The sequence below is a fragment of the Elephantulus edwardii genome, unplaced genomic scaffold, assembly GCF_000299155.1.
Source record: "Elephantulus edwardii isolate Elephantulus edwardi_28Jun2011 unplaced genomic scaffold, EleEdw1.0 scaffold00151, whole genome shotgun sequence".
Lineage (NCBI taxonomy): Eukaryota > Metazoa > Chordata > Mammalia > Macroscelidea > Macroscelididae > Elephantulus > Elephantulus edwardii.
Window position 1 is genome coordinate 5,272,491 of NW_006399901.1, and position 25,945 is coordinate 5,298,435.

Consider the following 25,945-nt stretch of genomic DNA (forward strand, 5'->3'; position numbering starts at 1 on the left):
AGCCTTGACTTTTTTTCCCTACAAAAATATGAGATGAGAGGAGACCATGAAGTTCGTTCATAAAGGAAAATCCAGTCTGACTTCAGGCTTCCTCTGGTCCCTGCACTCTCCTCACCCTTTCCAGAGTGTTCCTTAGCCCAGTTCAGGCCTGAGAGGATGAACAGCAATGGGCTGTTATTCCATGAGACCTTTGACGAAAAGAAGGAAGAAGAGTTCAGAATATCAAAAAGGCCAGCCAGCTGCTGCCCAGAGCCTAGAGCATCGAAGCTTGTTGAGCTTAAGTGACTTGATTTCTAGTCATGCCAACGCATTAAAGGTTCTGGAAAGTTCTGCAACCAAGGCATTCAACCAATATTGTTTGGCCTAGGAGCTTCCTAAACCTAGCTTACCATGGAGGCTTTTATTTCCCCAAGAGTTCCAACAAATGCCATGGAATACACTTTAGATGAGACTGTAACAGACTATATTATAGAAAGATACATGGAAAGCTGGAGGGTGGAGGAGACAGAAGAGGCACTGAACTAGTCAAATAGGACATCTATTCCATGTCCAGAATGCCACCTGGCTCAATGTGTTCACTGAATGGTCCCATGTTGTTGTTATTGTGTACTGTTGAGTCAGAACCAATCCATAGCTGACCCTCTGGTGGGTATTCTGAGGCAGTTAATTGCAAAGGAGGAGACTGCCCATCCTTCTTCTGCGGAGCAGTTGATGGCCTTGAACTGTGTGCCTTTGGGACTGCAGTGCAGCTTCTTGCCACTAGGCCACCCAGCCACTCACCGTAGATACCATATAACCTGAGGAAGGATTACCTGAAGAATAATCCCGCAAGGAAGCCATTCCGTAGGAAATGAAAGCGACCAAACACACTTCCTTTTGGGGGGTGAGGGGAGTAGGGTTACTGTCTCTCTTCTCTCCCAGCTTCACTCTCTGGTGGGACAGACTCTCAGAGGGTTTTGAAGGCCCTAAATGGACCTTCCAATCTCCATCCCACGTCACCTGTCTCAATCTCTTAATTTTCACCTGGGAATTTGTGAAAGAAGCCCTGGTGGTGCAGTGATGTAGTTCTTGGCTGCTAACTGTGAGGTCAGCTGTGTGAACCCACCAGCTGCTCCATGGGAAAGAGATGTGGCAGTTTGCAGTATTATAGCGTTAGAGATCTTATGGGTCAGCTCTACTCTGTCTTTTGGGAAAGGAATAAATTGGAAATGACTTGACAATGGGTTTGGTTTTTCTTGGTTTTTTGTTTTGTTTTGTTTTGTGGTGTTTTTTTTGTTGTTTTTGTTTTGTTTTGTTTTAGAAGGAGGTTATAAAAAGGACAGAGCCTAGAAACTTCCATGCATCTTAGGTGAGCAGCATCCTATGAAGAGGTCTCACTGGCCTGCCCGATCCCAGGCCCATCCCAAGCTCCCCTGTCTATCCTTCCCATGCATTCCATCATGAAGATGAGTTCTGCCAGATCCAAGCTAAGAAGGAAAAGAGAGTCAACAACAAGAACATTTATTATAGTATTGCTGGGCACCAAGCTCTGTCCTAAATCTTGAAGACATTACTCTAATCCTCACAAAGAACCCTCTGTGGTGGCCATTACTCCATTTATAGTTGAGGACACCAAGGCACAGAGAGATAACCTGAGGCCAACATCTAGGCAGGGTACAAGAGGGAGACTCAGAGTCAGAAAGATTCTCACTTTCAACTATTGCACAACAATGAACCTCAAATTGGGGTGAAGCAGTTATAAAAGAACTCATTTGACCTCTTTCCTAACTTTTCTATAAGCACACTGAAGAGGAATTAGTTCTCTCCTACTCACAGTCATGCCCAAAATAGGTGAAAGAAAGCTTCACTATCCGTGCCTCCAAGGAGGATCTTGGTTGCACTTTCTCCAAGACATATTTGTTTGTTCTTTTGGCATTCTCTAGGATATTCAGTTCTCTTCTCCAATGACTCAACTCAAAGTCATCTATTCTGTCACTTGTTTGGCATGTTATTAGGAGAGGCATGTCCTTGGAAAAGGGCTATCATGGTTAGAAAGGTGAAGGGTCAGCAAAAGAAGGGAAGATCCTTAATGAGGTGGATTGACAAGTCACTGTAACGGTGGACTCAAGCTTATCAGAGATGATAAGGATGACACAGAATAGGGCAGGATTCAGATTGATTACCCATAGAGTCATTATAATTCTTAGTAGACTCAGGGACACCTAACAACAACAACAACAGCAACAACAACAACAACAGCCTCAGTCATATTAAGGCTGAGGATATTTTACAAAGTTCATGAGGTAAAAGAAACTTCCAAAAACATTGCCATTTTTGACCAAAATAATCTTTACTTGCCCTAAAATTCTTCAAGGAGTGTGACCTCTACTAGTCCAATCCAGATATCCACAGAAATCCCTTAGCAACAACACCACATTGAATTCAGCCGTGTATATGGAATTGGAGACGTCTGCATTCAGACCCAAATTCATTTTCATGTCTTTTTTTGTAAACAATGTTGTTGTTGTTGTGTACCATCAAGTCGGAGCCAACTCCACTGAGCTTTCAGAGACTGTAAAGCCCAGGGAAGGAACTTGCCCATCTTTCTTCTGCAAAACAGCTTGTGGATTTGAACCACATGCCTTTAGGTTAGTAGCACAACTCTTTACCACTAAGTGACCAGAGCAAAAAAACTTCTGAAAGTGGCTTCCCCATGATTCTATCCCAAGATTAAGAATTCAAGTGACATGAAGAAGTTCTTCAACTTCTAGTTGATTCCTTCATTTTATTTTTTTAACCTTTCTGCTTTCCTCCCTCAACCTTGTCTGCAACAATAATTTCAGTGTCTTCTTGGCAGCTTGATGAATTGGGAAAACATTACCTTTCTCTCAATGAATTGTCTTTCTTGGTGAAAGAAAAATTTTTGAACAATGTCCCCACACCCAGTGTTGTAAGAACCTGTACTTGGGGGGAGCTCTGGTGGCCTAGTGGCAAGAAGCTGCAACTACAATCCCAGAGGTGCACGGTTCGAATCCACCAGATGCTCTGCAGGAGAAGGAGGGGCAATCTCCTCCTGTACCAGCCAGATCTGATTTGACGGTACACGCACACAAAAATAATAAAATAATAATTAAAAAAAGAACCTGTACTTTTGGTCTTGTGTAAACGTTTATGTTCCAGGAACTAGCCGACCACAAAGGGAACAAACACCCTGTATCTTAACTGGCATCAACAGCAAGTGGCTGACCTGGGACTGAACTTTCGCTTTTCCGAAGAGCCAATGAGCAATCTCCACACCAAAGAACCCCTAAACCCCTTGCTCTCTCTGCTCAGGGTCGACTCCCTTGTCTCCTGTGAGAGATACGAGTCGACCCAGAGTTCCGCCAATAAAGCCTCGTGTGTTTGCATCAAGTGCTTCTGGTGTGAGCTGCCCGGGGTCGCGCCTGACCAAGGAAAGCCCTAAATTGGGGTCTTTCTTTGGTATCTTTCTCAAAGATCAACTCACCATGTTTCATGAAACATCCCAGTTAATTGGCATAATAACATGTTCACTACTTCTGTTCTACCTCCTAGGTCTTTATAAATCTTACTGCCCCTAAGTTCAGCAATTGTCCCACTTGATGAAAGGGTAGGTTTAAGCAGTTATGTCTGTTGCTCTATATCACACTAAAATGATTCAACTGGAACCAACTGTAAATGAGGCCAGAGTCCTTGCCTGAAAATCTGGAAGTGGGATGCTGAACAGCTGAGTCAAACCAATTTGCAGAGCTGAGTTACAAGCTCAAAGAATCGCTGGGAATCAAAGCCATCTGCCTGGTCCTGTGAGCCCAGGAGCCAAGAGGGAGCAGATGGAGGCTGCTCTTCAGAGAGGGGCAGGAATGAAGAGCATAGAGCAAAGAGGGGCTGCCCAGGGCCCTGCTGGCTTGCCAGTTTCCTTGTCCACTGTGGACTTCACCCCCTAATCTTTGAGAGGCTGCCTACTGCTGGCAGGCTACTGGCAATCCCAGCCTGCAAATGTGCTTCATTTGTTGCCTACACCACTTAACATGTTGCCGCAAATGACGGCAAATGTGTTTCTAAGCACTGTTGTCAATTTAAAAGTGTGCAGCAACATGTTAAACAGATTTGATCCAACACACTAAAAATTGGAGATGGCACATGCAAATCCAAGATTTATGCCTTGAAAGTGGGAAGATCTGGCCATGCTGGATGCAGAGTGCAAGGACATCAGTCAGAGCCACGCTGTGGCCAGGCCCTTAGGGTGGGGTCTGTGCTTTTCAACCACATCCTTTTCTCCTCCTGTCACTTCTTAGGCCTTGCTGATTTCAGACTTCACTCATGTACATTTCCAGGCTGTCCCCTATTGGAAATTAACTGCTGATCTCAAACTTAACTCAACTCAGTGTTGTCAAGTCAGAACCGACTTATAGTTTGCTCTCCGTTGGGTTTCTGAGGCTGTAAATCAATCACATGAGAGGAAATTTTCCACTTTTCTCCTGTGGAGCCACTGGTGGATTCAAACTACCAGAGAGTTACAGCCGTTGGGTTAGCAGCTCAACTCCCTACAGCTTAGCGGCAAAGCTCCCTGATCTTATAATAAACCCCTTCCCTAATCTGAGTTGCTCTTGCTGTTCTTGTGTGCTGTTGGGTCTACTTCAACTCAAGAGACCCTGTGTATAACAGAGGGCACCTTGCCCTACCCTGCACAATGCTCACAATCTCTACCGTGTTCAAGCCCACTGTCACAGTCACCATGTCAATTCTCTCTGAGAGTCTGTCTTCCTCTTTTTCTTTGACCTTCTATTTTTCCAAATACGATTTCCCCTTCCAAGGCTTTTTGGCCCTTTGGATAACTTACCAGAGCAAGTGAGTTACCTTGTTAAAACTTCTGTTCCTTGCAACAAAAATAGTTTTGCTTAAAACTCCGTGGATTATATATCCATAGCAATATGGTGCTTTAAATTTTAGACTTTCAACTCTATTCTACGAATCTCTGTTTCATAAATTATAGCTCTTAGCCACTGCTCGTGCAATAGGTAACATCTTTCTTCCATGTTAATAAGTTCCCAACTTATAGTCAGGAAGCTTGTGGGTATCTTTTGATCCTATGGGAGATATAGGCCCTTCTCCAGACCTACAGGGGATCTCATAATTGGTGTAAACAAATTGACATAATACCTTACCTTCTTCCTGTGGCGCACATTTGACCTACAACAAGCAATGGTGAGTTTACTGGAGGTCTTCCCTTCCCCAAACCAAGAGAACCTTGTAAATGAAAATCTTTTATGACTGCTTCTTCTCTATTTAATCTCATTTGTTGTAAATAAATATGACATCTGACACTACAGCCATGTTGTGACTATGAGCTCTCAAGCACAAGATAAAATGACCAAGATGCAAAGGACGAAACAGACACAAAGATGTTGTGTCTTTATCAATATCAATTGTTGATCTGATGAATCTGCCCCGCAATGTCAGGATTCTGGGCTTGCTGCTAACAAAAATCATTCTAATGAGTAAAGAGAGAGCTCTGATGTTGTTGTTGTTGTTGTTATGTGCTGTCGATTCGCTTGCGACCATAGCGACCCTGTGTATAACAACGCTGAAGCCTGCTCTATCCTGAGCCAGTCTCACTGTCTCTGACACACCTCCCCCCATTAACCTAGTTATTATGTCAATCCATCTCATCTGGGGTCGTTCCCTCCACCTTTCCAAGCATGATGTCCTTCTCAAAGGACTGGTCCCTCCTGGCCAAATGCCTAAAGTATGTGAGACAGAGCTTCAAAATCCTAGCCTCCAAGGAGCAGCTGAGTGGTAAGTGGAGCTTAGGCTAAACGGTAAGGAATTACATACCATTTACCACCGGCCTGATGCTTACCGGTAAGGACTTGCACTACCAGCCTCTCCACAGAAGAAAGATGGGTAATCTCTTTACTTGCAATTTGTTGCCTCAGAAAACCCACTGGAAGGTTAGCTCTGGGTTGATTTTGACAGTACACACTATGGTTAAAACCACTATTGACTGGGCTTATTGATATTTGCAGCTGAGGATACATCAATCTTTTTATATTTACTAACAAAAACTAAGGGGAAATATTGCCTCATCATGAAAATATTTCTGTTGTTTATCATTATTAAAAAATAATATCTATGGCGAGCTCTGGTGGCCTAGTGCCAAGAAGGTGTACTGCAATCCCAGAGGTGCAGGGTTCAAATCCACCAGATGCTCTGCTGGAGAAGGAGGAACAATCCTCCTATACCAGTCAGATCTGATCTGACAGTACACACACACACACACAAATAATAAAATAAAATAAATTTTTAAAAAAATAATATCTACATTGTTTTAAAAATAAATTTCTAAGATTCGCTTTCATCTCATTGCAAATTTCACCAAGGGCATGTGTGTGCTCCCGATACACTATTTGAAGTAAAAGAAAGAAATCATATAACCCAGGCTACATTCAACATCTTTTGTAATTTTCTAAAATATCTCCTGACCAAGAGAAAGAGATGGCATTTGCTTTAATGAAAACTAAAGCTTTCAGAGAGTTCTAAATTAGGTACAAAGCTTCTTTGGTGAAAGGCACACAACTTTAAAGGCCAGGGCAGCATCAGTAACAGCTCTTGTATCATTCAATAATATGGATTTTTTTTTAAAGGGCAAGCTGTTCAGAAGGCAGAGTTTTAAACTTTCCCTTTCTTGAGGAAAGTAGCACACTATCATTACACATTGCTTTAACCAGAGATTCTTGTCAAGGAATCTTGCTCAAAATAGGGAAAGTACAAAAGAAAATGTCAAATTTTCACAGAATCCAGACTTCCTGGAGTTGTGGAGGCTGGAAGGACCTCTGAAAACATGACCTTGAGATCATCTTTAAACCTTAAATCAAACACATCCCCTGTTCTTTAAACAAAACAATTTAGCTTATTTAGTGAAAAATGTCTGCCCTGAAGATGGTGCCTTTTAAAATCATCTAAATGAGGTCAAATTGACCACAGGAGCTAATAAGAATAGGGAAAAAAACCAAAACGAAACCCTTGAGGCAGGGTGTTCTTGTGTCTGAAGAACAATTCAGAATAGGAAAGTGAGAAGGATTGTAAAGAATCAAATCTGAGTCATTAAATTGTACATGTAGAAATTATTGAATGAGTGTGCATGTTTTGCTGTGTAAATTCTCAGCAAACAAAACAAAAAAGAAAATAAGAGTATGACAGCCCTGAACAGCAAATCCCTCTCTCTACCCCAGCCCTTGGCAAACATTTCTACCCTCAAGCAAAAGCCCTCAACCCCTACCTCTCTCTCCACTGGGTTATTTGAGGGTGAAGGGAGCTGACATGAGCATCTGGCCAAGTCTGATCAGCTGGAAGGCCAAAAAAGACAAGCAAAGGCTCTGTGTTACCCGGCAGAGCTCAGCAGCCCAGAAATAACAAGAGCCACAGCCGCTCATGGTTCAAGGGCACGTGGGTGTCAGCGAGAAGAGGTTCTAATTAACTACACCATCTCTGACTGCATGGATCAAGGGTGCTGTGTGTGGTGTCCTGTAGTTCAGGGACACAGACCTGCTTGCAGACAACCTTGGACTTGAGCCTGGAGTTGACACATTAGAAAATAGTGTGACCTCTGACAGATGCAATAATAATGCAGCCAACGCTGTAACTCTCCCCCTTGCCCACAATTGCAATGGAGCAAATCATTAAAGCCAGGTGACCAATAATGACAAAGGTTCCAAAGACCATTACTGTCACTAGAACACTAGAACACTAGGACAGACTAATAAATGTGGACCCTCGTGAAGTCCATCACCAACATGTTTTTAATAAGAGATGAACACACATATTTGGCTTTCTTGCAACATTAACTTCAAGCAAGTATCTCCAGCCCCATGCCGGCCAGTCTTCTCTGGTTGCTGATGAGATCTGACAGCCCCCTTCTTCCTCCTCTAGATCCTCCACATCATGATGGGAAAACGTCATGGACACCAACCCCCTGAGAGTGGTTACTGAGATGGAGCCCCAAGCCTTCTTTCCAGACCAACTCTCAACCCAAATGGCTCCCCTTTCTTCCTTTCAAAGTGTACATGTCACACATCTCAGTTCTCCCTCCCCGCTCCACCCTCTGTTGTTATTATGTGCAGCAGAATCATACACCACTCATAGTGACCCCGTGAATGACAGACCTGAACTCTGTCCTCTCCTGCGACACACTTGAGCCCATCGCTGCGGTCATTGGGTCATTTCATCTGACTGAGGGTCTTCCTCTCCTTCACTGGCCCATTTTCCCAGCATGATGTCTCTTTTCAAGGGATAGCCCCTTATAACAACATGCCCACAGGATGTGAGATGAAGCGTCACCATCCTTGCCTCCCAGGAGCCCTCTGGTTGTACTTTCTCCATCACATATCATATTTACTCTACCCTACAGCATCTCTGCTATGGGGTCTATGGCTGGAGCCCCAGGAGCTGCCTATGTGTGAATACCACGGCTGGGCAGCCTGGCAACAAGGGTGAAAAGAGCAGCTTTGTTCAACTGATTCAGGTTCCCTGACCCCAAGGGTATGTGTGGTTGTAGCATCCTGCCCTTCCAGCCAGCCATCCACTCAATGTGCTGGTGCTTCACAGAGAGAAAGCGGAAACCTGAATAAACAGTGCTCTTCCCTAAGAGTTGCCCTCAGCTCGGCCAAGGAGGCAGCCAGTACTGAAGCCTCGCACGGTCTTGGCTCCCTCCAGAGAGGATGTCATTGCTTTGCTGTGGGACTCCCTTCCACCGCAGTTTCTAGCTCCCAGGGTGACAGTTTTCTGAGCTTATCATCTGGTGTCAGCCCAGTCGTCCCCATGAACGTCACATCTGAATCCTCTGGAGCCAGAGACAGCAAATCCGGGGGCGGGAGGAGGGGAGGCACACATAGCTCAAGTTCAAATGCACATCCAGCTGGCAGAATCTGGACAGATCCTGGGGTGGCCCTTTGGCGCATTTCTTAGACCCATAGAGAAGTTGCTCAGGCCACACCTGGTCACCTACAATTTGAAAGAAGCAAGCCTTGGGGCCAAGAGTGCAGGTGAACTGACTGAGCAGGTGTGGCAGGTAGATGGCAGGTGTGGAGGCACCTGGGAAGGCAGGTGTCACTCGGGTATGGGCCTGGTCTGTATTGACAAAGATTATTTGTTGTGGTTCATTGAGGATGTGGCCAGTATTGGGTCTGGATGACATCACCAAAATGTCACTATACCCATGCAGAGTCACAGGTGATTAACACACACTCCCCACACAGACACACAGAGGGACCCCCAGAGCCAACACCTTCCCATCCCCAGGTGGGCCTCGATGGACATGAGCAAATGGAGTCAAGACACAAAGCCCTGTTGGTCCAGGTCATCATACTCTTCAGTTCTTGGTGGTGGCAGTGACAGTTGGAGCCCTAGCTGGTTCCAGCAGCTCTCTGCACCCTACAGTCGAAAAGACCAGATTGTCCCCCCCAGCCCCAGCAGTCACTACTCTTGTGAGCCAGAATTCGACCTGGGGACGCTCGTCCCATGCGTCCCTCGGCCGACCATCTCCTGGCCCCATTCCCGGTGGCTGGATTCCTGCAGGCCACGGCCTTTGGTTTCGATGGGCAGGAAGCAGGAAGCCAGGGCAGCCAGGAGGCAGCAGCTGCTGTAAACTGCCAGTGTCAGGTACACGGAGGACTCCAGCATCACCTGGGCAAGGAGAGAGGTGCAGATGAGAACCGCGCTTCTGAGCTGGAGCGTGCAGCTGCCAGCCATCTTAGTAAGGAGGGACCTTTTTGAGGAGTGCTCAAGGAGAGGAGTGCTCCGTGCCCCGTCTCATTTAGTCCTCAGAGAGCTCGGAGGCGGGTACCTTTATGCCTGTTTTACAGAGGAGTACACTGAGGCCCAAAGAGCATTCATTTTACGTGTCAGTTGGGCCAGGCTACGAACCTCAGTGGTTTAGACAGACACTGAACTGATTGTCGCTCTGTGATCTAATCATATGTCACGCAATGCTGTGCTGTCGGGCCCTCCTGCGTTAGCTCCTGTGTACAGCACCCCATCCTGTGGTGTCCTCACAATCACTGGTGTGACTGAGCCCACGGTTGCTGCCATTGTGCCAACGCACCTTGGATCTTCCTCACGTTGACTGACCCTCAGCCAAGCATGACGTCTTTCTCCGGTGGTGTACTGTGGTCCAGTGCGGTGTGGTGTCATGACCTCCATGAACGGCTCTGATGGGATCAACCCCTCAGCTGATAGGAAGTTGCCTTGGGGGCATGATCTGCCTCCAGCATGTAAATAGCTGGCTGAGCTTGAACTGGCTGCTCTTCTGTCTTTTGGTTTGCATCTCTCTAGTAACATTTTCCACTCATTTTTACTCTATTGAGGGAGCTCTGATGGCTGAGTGGCAAGAAGCTGCACTGCAATCCTGAAGGCATGTGGTTCGAGGCCACTAACTGCTCCGCAGGAGAAGGAAGGGCAATCTCCTCCTGTGCAATTAACTGCCTTTGAAAACCCACCAGCGGGCCAGCTATGGGTCGGTTCCAACACTAAGGTTCACAACAACAGCATGCTCCACTGAGTACGTGGTTTTGGTTATACATGACAGTCTACATCATAGATTGTTGTTATTGTGTTGTTGTGTGCCGTCGAGTCAGAACCAGCCCCTAGCTGATCCTCCAGGCAGGTTTTCCGAGGCAGTTAACTGCATGGGAGGAGGCGGCAGCTGGTGAATTTGAACTGTGCGCCTTCGAGATTGCAGTGCAGCTTCTGACCTCTAGGCCACCAGAGCTCCCTAGATTGTTTTTGTTATTGTTATGTGCTGTCAAGTTGCCTGTGACCCATATTGTCCCTATATACAGCAACAGGGGTCCTAAATTTGTCACTATTTTTTCCTCTGATGATCTTTACAGTTCTAGATTCTATGTATTGTGCATGCGTATGTCTGTCTCTGCCCTTCTATCTCTATGTGTGTATCTCTGTGTGTATGTATCTGCCTCTGCGTCACCTGTCTCTGCATCTCGGTCTCCCTCCGTGTCTGTGTGTGTGTGTCTGTGTCACCTGTCTCTACATCTCAGTCTCCCTCCATGTCTGTGTGTGTGTGTGTGTGTGTGTGTGTGCGCACGCGCGCGCACACACGCACGCGTCCCTCTCACTGTGTCACCTGTGTCTGCATCTCGGTCTCCCTCCATATCTCTGTGTGTGTGGGCTTCTTGTGCCTCTCTGTCTCTGTCCATGTGTCTGCCCTTCTCTTTTACCTTTACCTTTCTCTGCATACCTGTCTCTCTCCACACCTCTCTCTCTTTCCTTCTATATGTGCCTCTGTCTCTCCCCCTGCACTTTGCTCATCACTTAACAGATCTTACGGTAAAACCTCCAATCTACCACTTATAGATTTAGGACCTTCCACCCCTCAATTGCATGAGACATTTACTTAAATTCAGTCAATCTCTTTTTGTCTAGCACTCTTTATACCTCACTACACACACACACATACACACACACACACACACACACACACCCTTCCACCTTTCTCCCTGCTTCCCGTACGATCAAGTTCAAGTGCCTTTCTTCTTCTGAGCCTGTTTTCTCATCGCTGAGCAGCACTTCTCCTTGAAGACATGTGAACATGCGCAGACATAGGGAGTAAGAGCGGAAACACCTGCAGAGCTCAGCAGCAGGAGTGGCCCGTGGGAGTGGCAGGTCATGCAAGGGCTTTGTGATCCTCACACCTGCACTGGGGCGACACCCACCTGAGCAATGAACGGCGTGATGAGAGCACCCACTCTTGCCATCCCACTGCAGGAGCCCAGGCCCAGTGCCCGCGTGGCGGTGGGGTAGACCTGAAACACAGAGGCCAGATGGGGACTTCTGGACTCACAGGCCTCTTCCTGCTCCTCAGTCAAGCCTGACAGGACAGCCCTCCCATGGGCTGCTCTAAATTGGAGGTGACCTACTGGTTGGGGATTCTCATCACAAAGGAGATGAGAATTCAGCTCAGAACTAGAGCAAAAGGCTGAGCTGTGGGAGGGTTTCTTTTTTGCCTTGTCTCCAAAGCCACCTCCCCTCCCTCAGAAGCCATCCCCCTTCTCCTTTTCATTAGTGGCATTTCCTGGAAGCACCAAGGCAGGCTTTTACAGAAACCCTGGCTTAAATGGCCACCTCAGTTCTCAATTTGGACTAAATCATGGCCACATAACCATTATGGCCCTTATGAGAAGGAGCTGGGCTTCTTACAATCATAATCAGTGGCCCCGCGTGTGTCAGAGATCAGCTTCTGGGCACTGGCTGGGTTCAGGCTTGCTATTCCCTTCAGCTAAACATCAGCTTCTCTTAAACCCACCCTCTCCCCTCAGCTCCCTCCTATCATCCATGAGGCCTGGGCAGGGGGGTGGGTAACAGCTCCCCCTGCTCCCCACCCCCCACTGCAAACTCTGGGTGAATGTTCTCAGTCATTTCCCTCAGCCCTGCCTCACATCATTATAATTCGTCTCTTTACTAAAACACAAAACTCATTGCCGATGAGTCAGAGCCCACTCACAGATGACCCTCCAGTGGGTTTTCGGGAAGCTGTAACTCACATGAGAGGAGGTTGCCCGTCTTTCTTCTACAGAAGCGGCTGGTGGATTTGAACCACCAGAGAGCCACCGCTTTTGATTTGGGAGCACAACTCCCTACAGACCACACCACCAGAGCCTCCCTCTCTTTACTAACCTCTCCTCAACTACCAAGTTACCCACTTTGACTAATAAGTTGATACTGAAAAATCTGGAAGAATATTCACTGGACTAGTCTTGACAGATGCAAGCACTGACAGACACTGGCATTTGCGCATAAACCTAGGAGAATGTATACACTCAGCTATTTCCACTTCCTGAACAACATGCCTTTGGAAACTCTATGAACTTTGGGAAATGTCGATAGATATAGAAAGGCTTCAGGCCTTTTGTTCATAGGGTCACTGTGAGTCATGCTCGACTCAAAGACAACAACATTCAAGAAAGTAGGAGAGCTCTGGTGGCCTAACAGTAAGGAGTCGTAGTGCCGATCCAAAGACAGGCATGTGGTTCGAATCCACCAGCTGCTGTGTAAGAGAAAAGTGGGCTACCTCCTCCAGGGATCCAGAGGCCCATTGCGCCTCTGAAAACTCACAGAAGGGCCAAGTATGGGCTGTTTCTCACACAATAACAATTTAACAGTTATTTCTTGGGTGGAGGTTGAAGGGGATCTGAGGAACTCTCATTCTTGGTTTTGGTTGTCTAATTTTTGCAATTTTATCCACAGCATATATTTGTATCAGAGGAAGAAAAAGATGGAGGGAATGAGCCTAAATCATGAAAGGTTTAACAGTGGCCACTGGAACCCCAGGACAAGTTTTAATCTGAAAGGGCCCGTGTAGAGAGTTCCTGAAAAATTACCACCCTTCCGGCCCCAGCTGCTCCCTGACACCTCTCCTTACCTCAGGGGTGTAAACATAGGCTGCTTGGAAACCTCCAGAAATAAATGCTCTTGCAATGAAGAGTAACATAGTGAGCACGTTCCTAGGGAAGGGAAAAGGCAGACGAGCACGTATTACCTCTGTGTTTCACCAAAGCCCAGGCAGAATTTGCAACCTGGACACAAAGTCCACCCCAAGACCCACTTGTACAGGTCCATGTGGGCGCGTGCTCCCCTCTGGTTCCATCTATACAGACCAGATTTCATGACTGTATCATTCTCCAGAGAAACGGAAATGGAAATAGCTGAGGAGCCCAGGCTGGAGGCAAAGTTACAGAGAAGTGATATGAACAGCCCAGGCAGGAACTTCAGGGGGCAGGAATTAGCCCACGAGCCAGCAAACTGAGGGAAAGCAAACTTCTGTATTCCTCTCACATGCTGTGGGCACGTAGCCAGGAGGGGCCAGTCCTTGAGAAAAGGCATCACACGGGGGAAGGTGGAGGGCTGGAGGAAGGAAGACCGTGGACACAGTGACTGTCACAGTGGGCTGCACAGTGAGGATAAGGGCAGGCTCAGGGTTGTTGCTCGTCGGGTCGCTGTGAGTCACAGGCAACAACAGCACTCAACAAAAACAACAACAAATTCAGTACTTTCAGAACAATCCTCATCCTGAAATGTCCATTCCGTTGCCCCATGTATGTCAGTATGCCAGCGTCTCGTGGTCTAAGTTGAGTCTCTCCTGATCTTCTCAGGCGTGGAGCTGTTCCCTCAAGTTCCTGACTGAGTTTGGTCTGGGGCTTCTCAGAGTTCAAGAAAAGCACCTGTCAATTCTGTATTTTGGGGTTGGAAAAATGGCGAAATCAAGATTACAGAACAAGCTCAATGTTACATGTTTCCATTGGACAGGTAAACACTTTAATAACACACATAGAAATCAGTTAGATACCTGGTCTCATTGTCTTGTTAGATGTTACTGAGTCAAGTACTACTCATGACGACCTTGTGAACAAAAGATCTGAACCCTGCTCTATCCCGCGCCGTCCTCACACGTCCTGACACATTAGAGCCCAGCAGTCACTGTGTCAATCCACCTGGTTGAGGGTCTTCCTCTCCTTCACTGACCCTCCACTCTTCCCAGCATCATGTCCCTGTCCAAGGAACAGCCCCTCCCAGCAACATGCCCAAAGTATGTGAGGCGAAGTCTCATCATTCTTGCCTCCAAAGAGCACTCCGGCTGCACGTTCTCCAAGACACATATGTTTGTTCTCTTAGACGTCCATGGCATCTCATTAAGAGATGATATTAAAAAGAATCGGAATTTGATGTTATCAGAGCAAGAGCTGGGCACATCTATACCCTCAACAGAACTCCGAGCCTCATCTTTTGATCACTTGCGAGGCAACGATGAGCCTCAGGACTGGTAAGTGATAAGGAGGAAAGAAAGAAGATCCCCAGACAATACCAAGGAGTGTAAGCCGCAGCCCGCAGGCCAAAGAAACCACTGGCCACGGCGTGAGAAAAACCTCTGTGGTCAGAGAGAGTTGCTCTACACCCACCTTCCAACGCAGATGAAAAGCAGGAGGCTGCAGAGGAAGAAGATGGAGAAACACAGGGCCATGGTCTTCTTGCGGCCCAGGCGGTCAATAATCCACAGAGTTACAAGGACACCTGGAAGGGGAACAGCGGGACTGTGGGAGGCAGCTTCCGACACGGACCGCCAGTGGCCTTGCCTCCTGGTCTTCACATGTTGAGCAGCTTTTTCCCCCTCAACACCACTGGGTGTTGGACTCAGTGGTGCACTTCTAACAGCTGGATTATGACCACTTCTCAGATGTGGTTATGAAGGATGTAACTCTGTCCTCCTGATATCCTTTCTCTTAGGCTCTTACATACTTATCTGATAGTGGGATCTGAAGGCAGTTTGCAGCCCACAACCAGGTTAAGAACTGAGAGTCTATACCCCACACCCCTCAAGGAATGTGAGTGAAAGTGGAAGTGGAACTTGCCCCTGTTGAACATGAGACCATAGAAACTGGACCAGCATCTCAAATGTAGCCCCCTGTTGTTGTTGTTGTTGTTGTTGTTATGTGCCGTCGAGTCGCCTGCGACTCATAGCGACCCTATGTACAACAGCCCTAAACTCCGCTCTGTCCTGTGCCAATCGCACCGTCTCTGACACTCCCATCACAATTATCCCAGTCACTGAATCAATCCACCTCATAGAGGGCCTTCCTCTCCTGCGCCATCCCTCCACCCTCCCAAGCATGATGTCCCTCTCCAAGGACCAGTCTCTCCTCACTACATGTCCAAAGTAAGTTAGACGGAGCCTCAGAATCCTTGCCTCCAAGGAGCCACCCGTTTAACCCTCTCCAGGACAAATCTATTTGTTTTCCTAGCAGTCCATGGTATTCTCAGTACTCTTCTCCAGCACCACAGCTCAAAGGCATCAGTTCTCCTTCTATCCTCCTTGGTCATTGTCCAACTCTCTGATGCATAACAGGTGATTGCGAAGACCATGGCATGTATCAGACGCACCTTAGTCTCCAGAGAGACACCATTGCTCTTCAGTACTTTGGAGAGGTCCCTAACAGCAGACTTTCCCATGGCAATGCGCCTTTTAATTTCCTGGCTGCTGGTGCCAAGACTGTTGATTATGGAGCCAAGCAAACTAAAGGTGTGAACAATCTCAATCTCTTCACCATCCATCCTGATGCTGCCAAATGGTCCAGTGGTGAGAATCTTTGTCTTCTTGACATTGAGCCTCAATCCATATTGTAGGCTGCAGTCCTTGACACTCTGCAGCAGGTGCTTCAGGTCCTCCTCAGTTTCAGCAAGCAGGGTTGTGTCATCCGCATAACGCAAATTGTTGAACCTTGTAGCCCCCTAGGAGATACTAAAGCAAAGCACCCAGGTAGGCTACTCCTTGATTCTTGGTCCATAGAAATTTTAAGATAATAAGTATGTGTTGCTTTAAGCTGCTAAACTTGAGGTAAATTTGTTATGAAGCAAGGGAGTGTTAACAAACACCCACAGAGAATCTTAATGATGATATTCACTGAATCCAGGTGGGATGCCTGGGCTGGAATTTCAGAAACAGCAGTTTTCCATGGCTTCCTCTAACCTCTGACTTGCTGCGTAGTCTTCTCTGAGCTTCCATTTCTTCATATGTAAAATAGGAATAAATGAAAATGACTCCCTACATCAGAAGAGGAACTATGTTGTTAGGTGAGTCTGAGTTGAGTACAACACATAGCAAACCCATGACAACAGGTCTGAACCCTGTCCTGTGCCATCCGCGTCATCTCTGACTCAGTGGAGTCTTATTGCAGTCACTGTGTCTATCCACCTGGCTGAGGGTCTTCCTCTCTATTGCTGGCCCTCCACCTTTCCAAGCATGATGATAGTCTCCAAGGAACAGCTTCTCCTCGCCACATGCCCAAAGTATATGAGACAAAGCTTCATTAACTTTGCCTCCAAGGAGTACTCTGGCTGCGCCTTCTCCAAGACTTATCCATTCATTCTTTTGGTGTCCATGGTATGTTCAGTATTGTTCTCTGAAACCACAGCTTAAAGGAGTTGCTTCTTCTTTTTCTTTCTTTTTTTTTTCCTTCTTTTTTCGGAGAGACCTCTGTTTTATTGTGGAAAGTTAAAAAAACAAAACCACAAAAAAAATTTTAAAAAACCCCAAAACCACAATTGATAAAGAAATGAGGTGCCTCCTTCATCACCCCACACTCTTAAAACTCATTTCAATTGTGACATTAGAAGGAATAGAATTAAAGAACTATCTTGGAATACAAAGTCAAGATTCCCAGCCTTCCCTCTTGGGAAAAACTGAGGCACAGTAATACTGAACAAAAATGGGAGGAGCCACGGCCCAGGCTACTCCCCAGGAGGCTTGCCAAGGGGGGGGTGTCACATAGACTGGGGGATGGCCGTGGCTTGTAAACCTGGGTTTTGGCTGCATGGTGCTGGGAGCTGGAGGAGTTTGTAAACCACACTGTGGTCAGGAGAGGAGGCAGGTTCTGTAAACACAGGGTGGCATTATCGAGATCGGAGTGCAGGCCAGGTTTTCCAGGGAGATAGATGAGTGTTGAAATCCTGAGAGGACTCCAGGGAAATGGGTGGCTGAGGAAGACTTTGGGGACAGTGTCCTTGCCCATGGAATGGAGGGGACACTCCATCTTCATACACCCTGCTCCCACTCCGGTGGGCCCTGCGCTTCCATCCATGGATGGCCTGGGACTCACTCTTCGATCACCTGGAGGTGCCAACATCTTCCACACACCATGGGCGTTGGATGAGAGTTGAAGTTGGACAACTGGCTCTGCCTGCAGAAACAGGATGAGAAAAGCAACCTGGGGAACATTGTCCTTCCCCGCCATGCTCATTTCCAGGGTCTGTCTACTCAGGATCTTCTAAGCTCCAGGGTCTTCAGTTCTTCAAAGGAGAAAACTGTATCTTCTCTGTGAAAGGGTCACCTCCAGCAAGACTCATCCACTATCAGGGCCTTGGTTCGCAGTCCGCCCTGGAGCTCCTGCTGCGGAGCAACAGCTCTTCCTCATCTTCCTCATCTGGCTGGATGGTGGGGGGCCCTGGAGTATTGGGTTCCTCTGGCTCTGGGCGCAGCTCCTCCAGTACTGAACTCTCAGAAGGGGTACTGGTAAGTGATCTCCAAGGCCGTCTCGCGGAACGAGATCTTGAGCTGTTTGTGGTGCCTTTTAGGGGACCCCTTGAGTCCAAAGCAGCTGCAGCTGAGACGGAGGTAGCCCCCCAGAACCAAGATCTCTTCAGCAGTCGGGTAATGCTTCTTCCCAATCCCAGGGACTGCAGCATTGGTTGTGACTGGGGCTGCTGGAGGGACCTGGACCAGGGCTGCAGGGGCACAGACTACCGGGGGTTTAACTGTGAAGGTGTGTCCACTCTGGCGGGGGCCGCCCACTCCTGGCACTGTCTTCACCCCATAGAACAGGTGGTTCATTAAGAGATGCCCAGGGGCCTGGGGAACAGGTAGGGAAGGAAGTGGGGAAGACAGAGGGGTTGGTGGTGGGAGCTAGAGTTCCACTCTGATTCTTCTGTCATCCTTATTCACTGTCCAGCTTTCAGATGAATAGCAAGTGACTGAAAAGATCATGGCCTGAATCAGGTGCACCTTAGTCTTCAAACTGACATCATTGTTCTTCAGGAATTTGGAGAGGTCCCTGACACTAGACTTGCCCAGTGCAATATATCTTCTGACTGTTGGTACCAAGGTTGTTGATTGTGGATCCAAGTAAGATGAAATAATGGACAAGCTCAATCTCTTCTCCATCAACCAAGATGTTGCTTATCAGGCTTCTTCTTCTTCTTTTTTTAAAATCAGGCTTCTTGATGTTGAGGTGCACAATCCATATGGGAAGCTGTAGCCTTTGATCTTCTGTAGTAAACATTTCAAGTCTACCTCACTTTCAGCAAGCAAGGTTGTATCATCGGCATAACACAGGTTGTCTATGAACCTTTCTCTGATCCTAACGCCACATTCTTCTTCATAGAGATCAGCTTCTCAAATGATGCGCTCAGCATGTGGATTGAATATGTGTGGAGCAAGAATACGAGCCTGACACACATCTTTCCTGATTTTAAACCACACATTATTCTTTTTACTACAGCTTCTTGTTCTTGGTACAGGTTTCTTTTGAACATAATTAAGTGTTCTGGAATTCCATTCTTCTCAATGTTAACCATAATTTGTTATGATCCATACAGTCCAGTCAAATGCTTTACCTAGTCAATAAAACACAAATAGATATTTCTCTATATTCTCTGCTTTCAGCCAGGATCCATCTGACATCAGCAATGATATTGCACAGCCTCTTCTGGCAGCTTCAATTTCTGGCAGTTCTGTCTCTAGCCATTTATGGATGATTTTCAGCAATATTTTGCTTGCATGTGATATTAATGATATTGTTCCATAATTTCCACAATCTGTTGGATCCCCTTTCTTAGGAGTGGGAACAAATATGGATCTCTTCCAGGCAGTCAGACAAATAACTGGCAGGTAGAGAAAGTATAGCATGGTACTTATTAATCATGATTATGTTTTAGGGTAAGCTCTTTTCCACTTGTTATCTTGTACACATTTACACTCTATGGTAGAAGCTGTTAATAATTCCATTTTAAAACATTCATTCAATCAATAAATGAAGTAGTTATATTGTGTTTGGGAAAGTAGGGGGTCAGCAAAGGAGAGGAAGACTCTCAAGGAGGTGGATTGACATGTTGTCTACAACAATGGGCTTAAGCATGGAAGTGGTTGAGAGGATGGCACAGGATTAGGTAAGGTTTTGATCTGTTGGGAGACTAGGGTATTAATACACCAATTACCTCAACTATTTACAGGAATAAATAAATAACTCAATCAGTTATTGATCGAGGGGTTGCTCCTGGGTATTTCTAAGAAAATCCTCAAACACTAAAATGCAGATCCTGTCATCTCCAAGTTGCAGGAACAGTTTCTGTTATGCAGTGTAAGTAATTTAACCTTTCTAAACTCAGTTTCTTCTCTGTAAAATGGGAATGATTATACTGCACATGAGGAGAACTGTCAGAGAAGCACTGCCTTTGGGTTAGCTGTGCAACTCCCTGTAGACCACACTGCCAGAACTCCCTGGTATACAGCAAGCACTCAATAAATAAAATCTTTCTTTCTCAGATCAACCAGTGAATTCCAATGGTCAACCTTTTGGTTAGTAGTTCAACACCATAATGTTAGCTTAAAGTTGGCTTTTTAGCCATTACCTTAGCCTCTTCTGGTCTCCAGCTACCTTGACTGCAGTTATATGGTCTTGCAAATCATCAGCAGCTGTGGGACTAGGGTAAGAGAAAGAGTGCTTTCCACACTAAGCAGCAAGACTTGAGGGAAACTGGAGTGAGACTGGGGTGAGACTCTGGTGAGAGCAAGACCCTAGTGGTGAGACCCTGATGGTGGTGGAGAGACTGTAGCATTGCTGTGGAGAAACTGTAGCAAGGTGTCACCAGAGGAGCCCTGAGATAAAGGCCACAGTTAAAGGTTTTTATGTTCTTGACAAATGATTGAAGGAGACACTGACTTATAACTGCTCTGAGGCAAACAGATGATTTGGATTTGATTGCTGGATGATTTGTATTTGACTGCTGGAGTGAAACCAGGACTTTCATTAATTAAGGAATTGTGATTTGCTGTTAATAAGGCTTGGGACTACCAGACTAGTTCTGGACTTGTATTGTGAGGTATTCTTTGCCTCTCCTACTCCCCATTCTATTTCCCTAATAAACCCCATTCTTGGTCGCACAACTGTGAGTAAAGTCTGTAAGTCAACAATGAATAAACAAACCTCTTGCTGCTGGTGAGGCTCTAGAGGCACTACGGGGCTGAGGCTCTTTATCTGCTTTCTGGTGTGGAGCAGTGAGGGGCTGTGCTATTCTCACTCCCTCTGGCCCTTTCAGAGAGACGCTCATGGTCCTGTGTCCCCAAGGCCTGTTTTCTGCTTTCTAGACAAACACCTAACGAACTACACCACCAGAATTCCTCAATAAATACTCAGAAAACCTCCTCATTGCCTTTGAGTTGAAATTGACTCAGCTGATCCTCCAGCAGGTTTTTAGAGACTTTGAACGGTATGAGATGAGATTGTCCATCTTTCTTACTCAAAGCAGCTGGTGGATTCAAACTGTCTGCCTTTCAGTTGACAACACAATTCCCTACCAACTAGCCTACTGGAGCACCCTCACTAAGTACTAGGTGTTATTACTGTTGTATTTATTATCATTCCTTTTAAAGGAAAAGATAACTCACCTTTGCATTGCATACAGCTTAGACTTGTCTACAGCCCACTGACTTTGCAGTGGCTCTGGTTTGGCAAACCATTCTTCTCGGGTCATTTGCATTTCTGCTTGTCTTTAGAGCCATAGCTGCCCTTCTGTTCAGACTGTCATGTAAAGGATGTTTGTATGACAGTCAGCCTTGTGGCTGGAATTAGTGTCTTCCTCCAGCATAGAGGACCAATCTGTGAACTGTTCAATAACAAAGACTGATGTCTCCCTGTGGGGCAAAGCTTGGTCAAGTTTCTGGCCATCTGTTATAAAACATTTGCAACTTCAAAACTTGGGGCTGGAAAGCTCTGGTAGCTCAGTGGTAAGGAATTGTGCTGTGAAGCCAAAGACTAGCAGTTCGTATCCACCAAGTGCTCTATGGAACAAAGATGGGCACTCTCCTCCTACGTGACTTTACAGCCTCTGAAGACACACTGGGGAGTCACTTGTGAGTTGGTTCTGAGCTGACAGCACATAACAACAAGAATTCCTCGAGAGCTGCAAATCTATCGCACATGTGGCATCTACCTGTGTTCTCTTTGCTTCACACCCGTGGGACCTGGGTACGTGGAAACTGTCACCAATACATCACTCATGCTGCTTGCTGTGCCATGAGTAATAACATCTTTAGTCTCTGATCCAGGAGTCTCATGTCTTCTGCCAGCATGCACACAGCTGGGTGGGTAAATTTGCTATCAGTCTTAGCGCACTGTCACTGATTTGGAACTGACTTATAGCTGACCCTCCAGCAGGATTTCAGAGGCTGTAAATCACATGAAGGAAAATTTTCTTTCTCCCCCAGGAACCTCTGGTGGATTTGAACCACCAAAGAGGTTACCACATTTGAATGAGCACTGCAACTCCCTATAGAACAAGCCACAAGAATTTCTCATCAGTGTTTACGTCAGGTACAAATCTCAGCGCCTTTATAGTTTATGAACACGGGTTGTTGGAGTTTAAGAAAAAAAGTCCCTCCTCCCTAGAAGTGGGATGTGCTTCCAACACCAGCATTAGATACCAGCAGCGCCCTGCCCCAGGCCACCTGGTATAGGTTCCTACCTGGGAATTCAGAGAGAGTGGTCCACAGGAGGTCCATGTAATCATCGTCATTCAGGTACTCGCAGGCCAGGCTGCATTTGACTTCCACTGTCTTCTTCTGATTGGATACTGGTGTTGGGGAGAGTAGACAGAAAGAAAGAGAGAAAAAAAAAAGCCACAGATGTGATCTTGGGCCATGTCTTCCTGTTCCCTGTGCCACCTTCTCTGGGTAAGAAGTGGCTGAGTTTCCATCTCTAGGTGTGGAGAGAGCCCAGGTTTGGACTCAGATCGGCTCCACTTTGAATCCCACCCAGTAAAGCCACAACTTCATCTTTCTGAGCCTCAGTTCCCCACAAACCTAAGGAAACCACTGTGCAAGGCATTTGAGAGAATGAAAGGGTGTGTGTGTGTGTGTGTGTGTGTGTGTGTGTGTGTGTGTGTGTGTGTTAGGGGAGGGGAAAATCAGTAAGTCATGTGGGAAAAGGTGAGTTTGGATAAGGGCGTGCTGGGATGGATGCTAACAAGGTAGGAAAAACAAGAACCCCTAAAAATCACTCAGAAGTAGGGATAAAGGCCAACCAATCAGGTTGCAAAGACAAGCGTCTATAAAACAATAGGACCACTTTATGCTTGCTCACATAAGAAGACATGCTCAGTAAGAATTATTCCTGAGGGGCTTCTGTAGTGGAAACGGCGGCGGCCTCTGCAATTCGTGGGAGCCAGGTAAAACTAGCCTTGCGGGAGATCCGCATCCACTTATGTCAACACTCAGTCGGCAGCCAGGGCGTCAGGGACTTCATAGAGAAAAAGTACGTGGAGCTGAAAAAGGCGAATCCTGACCTACCCATCCTAATCCGCGAGTGCTCTGGTGTACAACCTAAGCTCTGGGCCCGCTCGCTATGCATTTGGCCAAGAGAAGAATGTCTCTTTGAATAACTTCAGTGCTGATCAAGTAACCAGAGCAGTGGAGAACGTGCTACATGGCAAAGTGTGAAACCTCAACTGATATTTAAAAGGAGCAGTCTAAGCCAGGGCTCTATCAAACTGAGTACAGTATGGCAAAACATGTTATTCTGTTCTCTATAAAGCTTGTGCTATAAAATGGTAAAAAAAAAAAGAAAGAATTATTCCCAAGGTAGCATTTCCATAAGAATTATCCTTAATTAGCATTGCAGGCAGGCAGCAGTCTCTGATGTGAGGAGCAGAGGACCTGACTGGATGTGCACCAAAGGAGGAAGGGGCATCCTTGAAGCTTGGTCACAAGGCAGAGCAATCACAGTTAGTCTTCTCATCCCTCTCCCTTCTATGCACAGGGGCCAGTTCCACTCTGAAAGACACTTTTGCTAATAAACCGCTCATCTTTCTCACCTTTATTCCTGTCTCCTCACCATTTCTCTCAGCAAGTTGGTTGTCCCTGACCTTAATGGTCACTGAGTTTCTAGGACTCTATCCTGAGTTTCTTCTATGTACGAACAATGCTCAGGCTGTTCGTTCATAGGGTCGCTATGAGTCGTCTATGACTTGACAGCATTAAACAACAAACAACAACATCCTGAGTTTCTAGGACTCATACCCTGCTTGATGCAATAAGGCTCCATTCACAGCAGGACTTCTCCATTTCTCTCTCCCTCTCTCTCTCTGCTAGAGCTTGCCCGCTGAGCAAAACAATGGTCTATAAGAGCCATCTCAACTGCTGTACACAGAACAATGGCTCTTTGAAGAGCCACTACAATTGCTATATACTATTCTGTTCCTGGAGTATGGATACCATCCTTCCAGTCTCTCCTGCCCAATCCAGTTGTTGGATTGAGGGTGGAAGGCCCAACCAGGTAGAGACCAGGGGATTCAGCTACCCATAGGGTAGCCTCATGGTAGCACATGTGCTTAGCCTAGGATTGGCTGTACAATGACTGAGGAGGATAGAATTGATGCCTTCCAGCTGTGGTGCTGCAGAAGAGTACTGAATATACCATGGACTGCAAAGAGAACAAACAGGCTTATCCTAGAGAGGATGAAACCAGGCTGTTCCTTGGAGGCAAGGATTCTGAGGCTTCATTTGCTGTACTTTAGGCATATTGCAAAGAGGGACCAGCCCTTGGAGAGGGACTTCATGCTTGGGAAAGTGGAGGGACAGCACAAGAAAAGGAAGATCCTTGACTGAGGTAATGACGATGGGTGTGTCAGAGACAATAAGATTGGCACAGGATAGAGCAAGTTTGAGTTACAAGTGACTCAACAGCAGATGACAACAACATTTGGCAGAGAGATCCTAGGAGGTATTCAAGCCCCTTCCCACCATGCTCAGAACTGTGTCTGCAGCAGAGCCATGCTGAAGTCCTAACTCTGCAGCTTTTTGGAAAGAAGGTATTTGCGATGTTAATGAAGCTGGACCAGAGCAGAACGGGATGGATGTTAACCTTAATCGATTGCAGTCCGTTTGACAAAGTGGTGCCTTCAGCTCAGTCGGTAATGCTTTTCACTGGTCTTCAGGAAAATGCTGTCTACAATCCCACACGACCACAAATTGTTCTTTAGCAACATTAGCTGGGCCTGTTTCCATGGGGATTCATGATAGCACTCAGCAGAAGCTGAAGAATCTGGAAAGAATTTCTCTTCTTTGGGAACATTTTGACCCTTATTGATTTCCATTAATCAAAAGATGAATTGTGTTAGGTAAATCTGCTATCAGGGACCTTTATAGAGACTGAGAAGCAATGATGTCAATCTAGAGACTAAGGTGCGCCTGATCCAGTTCATGGTCTTCGCAATGCATCAGAGAGGTGGATGATTACTAAGGATGACAGAACAAAAATTGATGCCTTTGAGTCGTGGTGCTGGAGAAGAGTCTTGAACATACCATGGACCTCTAAGAAAACAAATAGGTCTGTCTTGGAGAGGGTGAAATCAAGTTTTTCCTCGGAGGCTAGGATTTTGAAGCTCCATCTCACATACCTTGGGCACATGGCCAGGAGGGACTGAGCCTTGGAGGACATGATGCTTGGAAAGATGGGGCAGTGCAGGAGAGAAAGACCTGAATGAGATGGATTAATACAGTGACTAGGGCAATGGGGGTGGGTGTGTTGGAGTCAATGAGACTGGCTCAAGACAGGACAGGTACAGAGGGTTGCTGTGAGTTTTAGGTGACTCGACAGCACGTAACAATAACAATCCTGTTATACAGAGAGAGGTAAACAATGCTTTGCTGTTCATCTCCATCACCCCTCATACTTTAAGTAAAGCAAAGAGTTCCACTCCTGGTCCTGGATGAATGAAGAGTGGAGGATGGACTTCTTCATTGCCATACCCCTCAAACAAAATGTTGGTCTCTTAAAGAGATAATGTCTATCTGCATCGGTCACTTAATAGATGAGATTCAAAGTGCATGAGGGCTCCTCAAAATATCTCCTCCCACTCCTTTCCCATCTTGGATGGTAGCATCTCCTAGCTTCCAATTGTTTGAGTAAAATATCCCAAAGGCTAAATAAACCAGAACTGTCACCCAAGCAGATATATGCAAAACTATGTATACTGCTGCATTGTTCACAAAGAGATGGAAACAACCCACGTGCCCATAAAAAATGGATAGAGACTCTGTGGTATATTCACACAATGGAATACTACGCAGCATTGAAAAACAAGGAACTCATAAAATATTCTATGAAACGGGTGA

General features: G+C 46.3%; 1 protein-coding gene and 1 pseudogene across 1 annotated transcript in view; one reads left to right on the forward strand and one right to left on the reverse strand.

The window, feature by feature from the left end:
- Positions 1-9,471: 9,471 nt before the first annotated feature.
- The window catches only part of LOC102869229 (synaptic vesicle 2-related protein-like), a 143,071-nt gene continuing 126,597 nt past the window's right edge, over positions 9,472-25,945 (reverse strand). The window contains exons 12-16 of the mRNA XM_006894828.1: positions 22,297-22,404; positions 14,964-15,075; positions 13,430-13,511; positions 11,724-11,813; positions 9,472-9,678 (exon numbers count right to left, since the gene is read on the reverse strand). Coding sequence (XP_006894890.1) covers positions 9,472-9,678; positions 11,724-11,813; positions 13,430-13,511; positions 14,964-15,075; positions 22,297-22,404 — 599 coding nt within the window. The remainder of the gene's footprint in view (positions 9,679-11,723; positions 11,814-13,429; positions 13,512-14,963; positions 15,076-22,296; positions 22,405-25,945) is intronic.
- LOC102855676 lies at positions 22,472-23,269 on the forward strand (annotated as a pseudogene).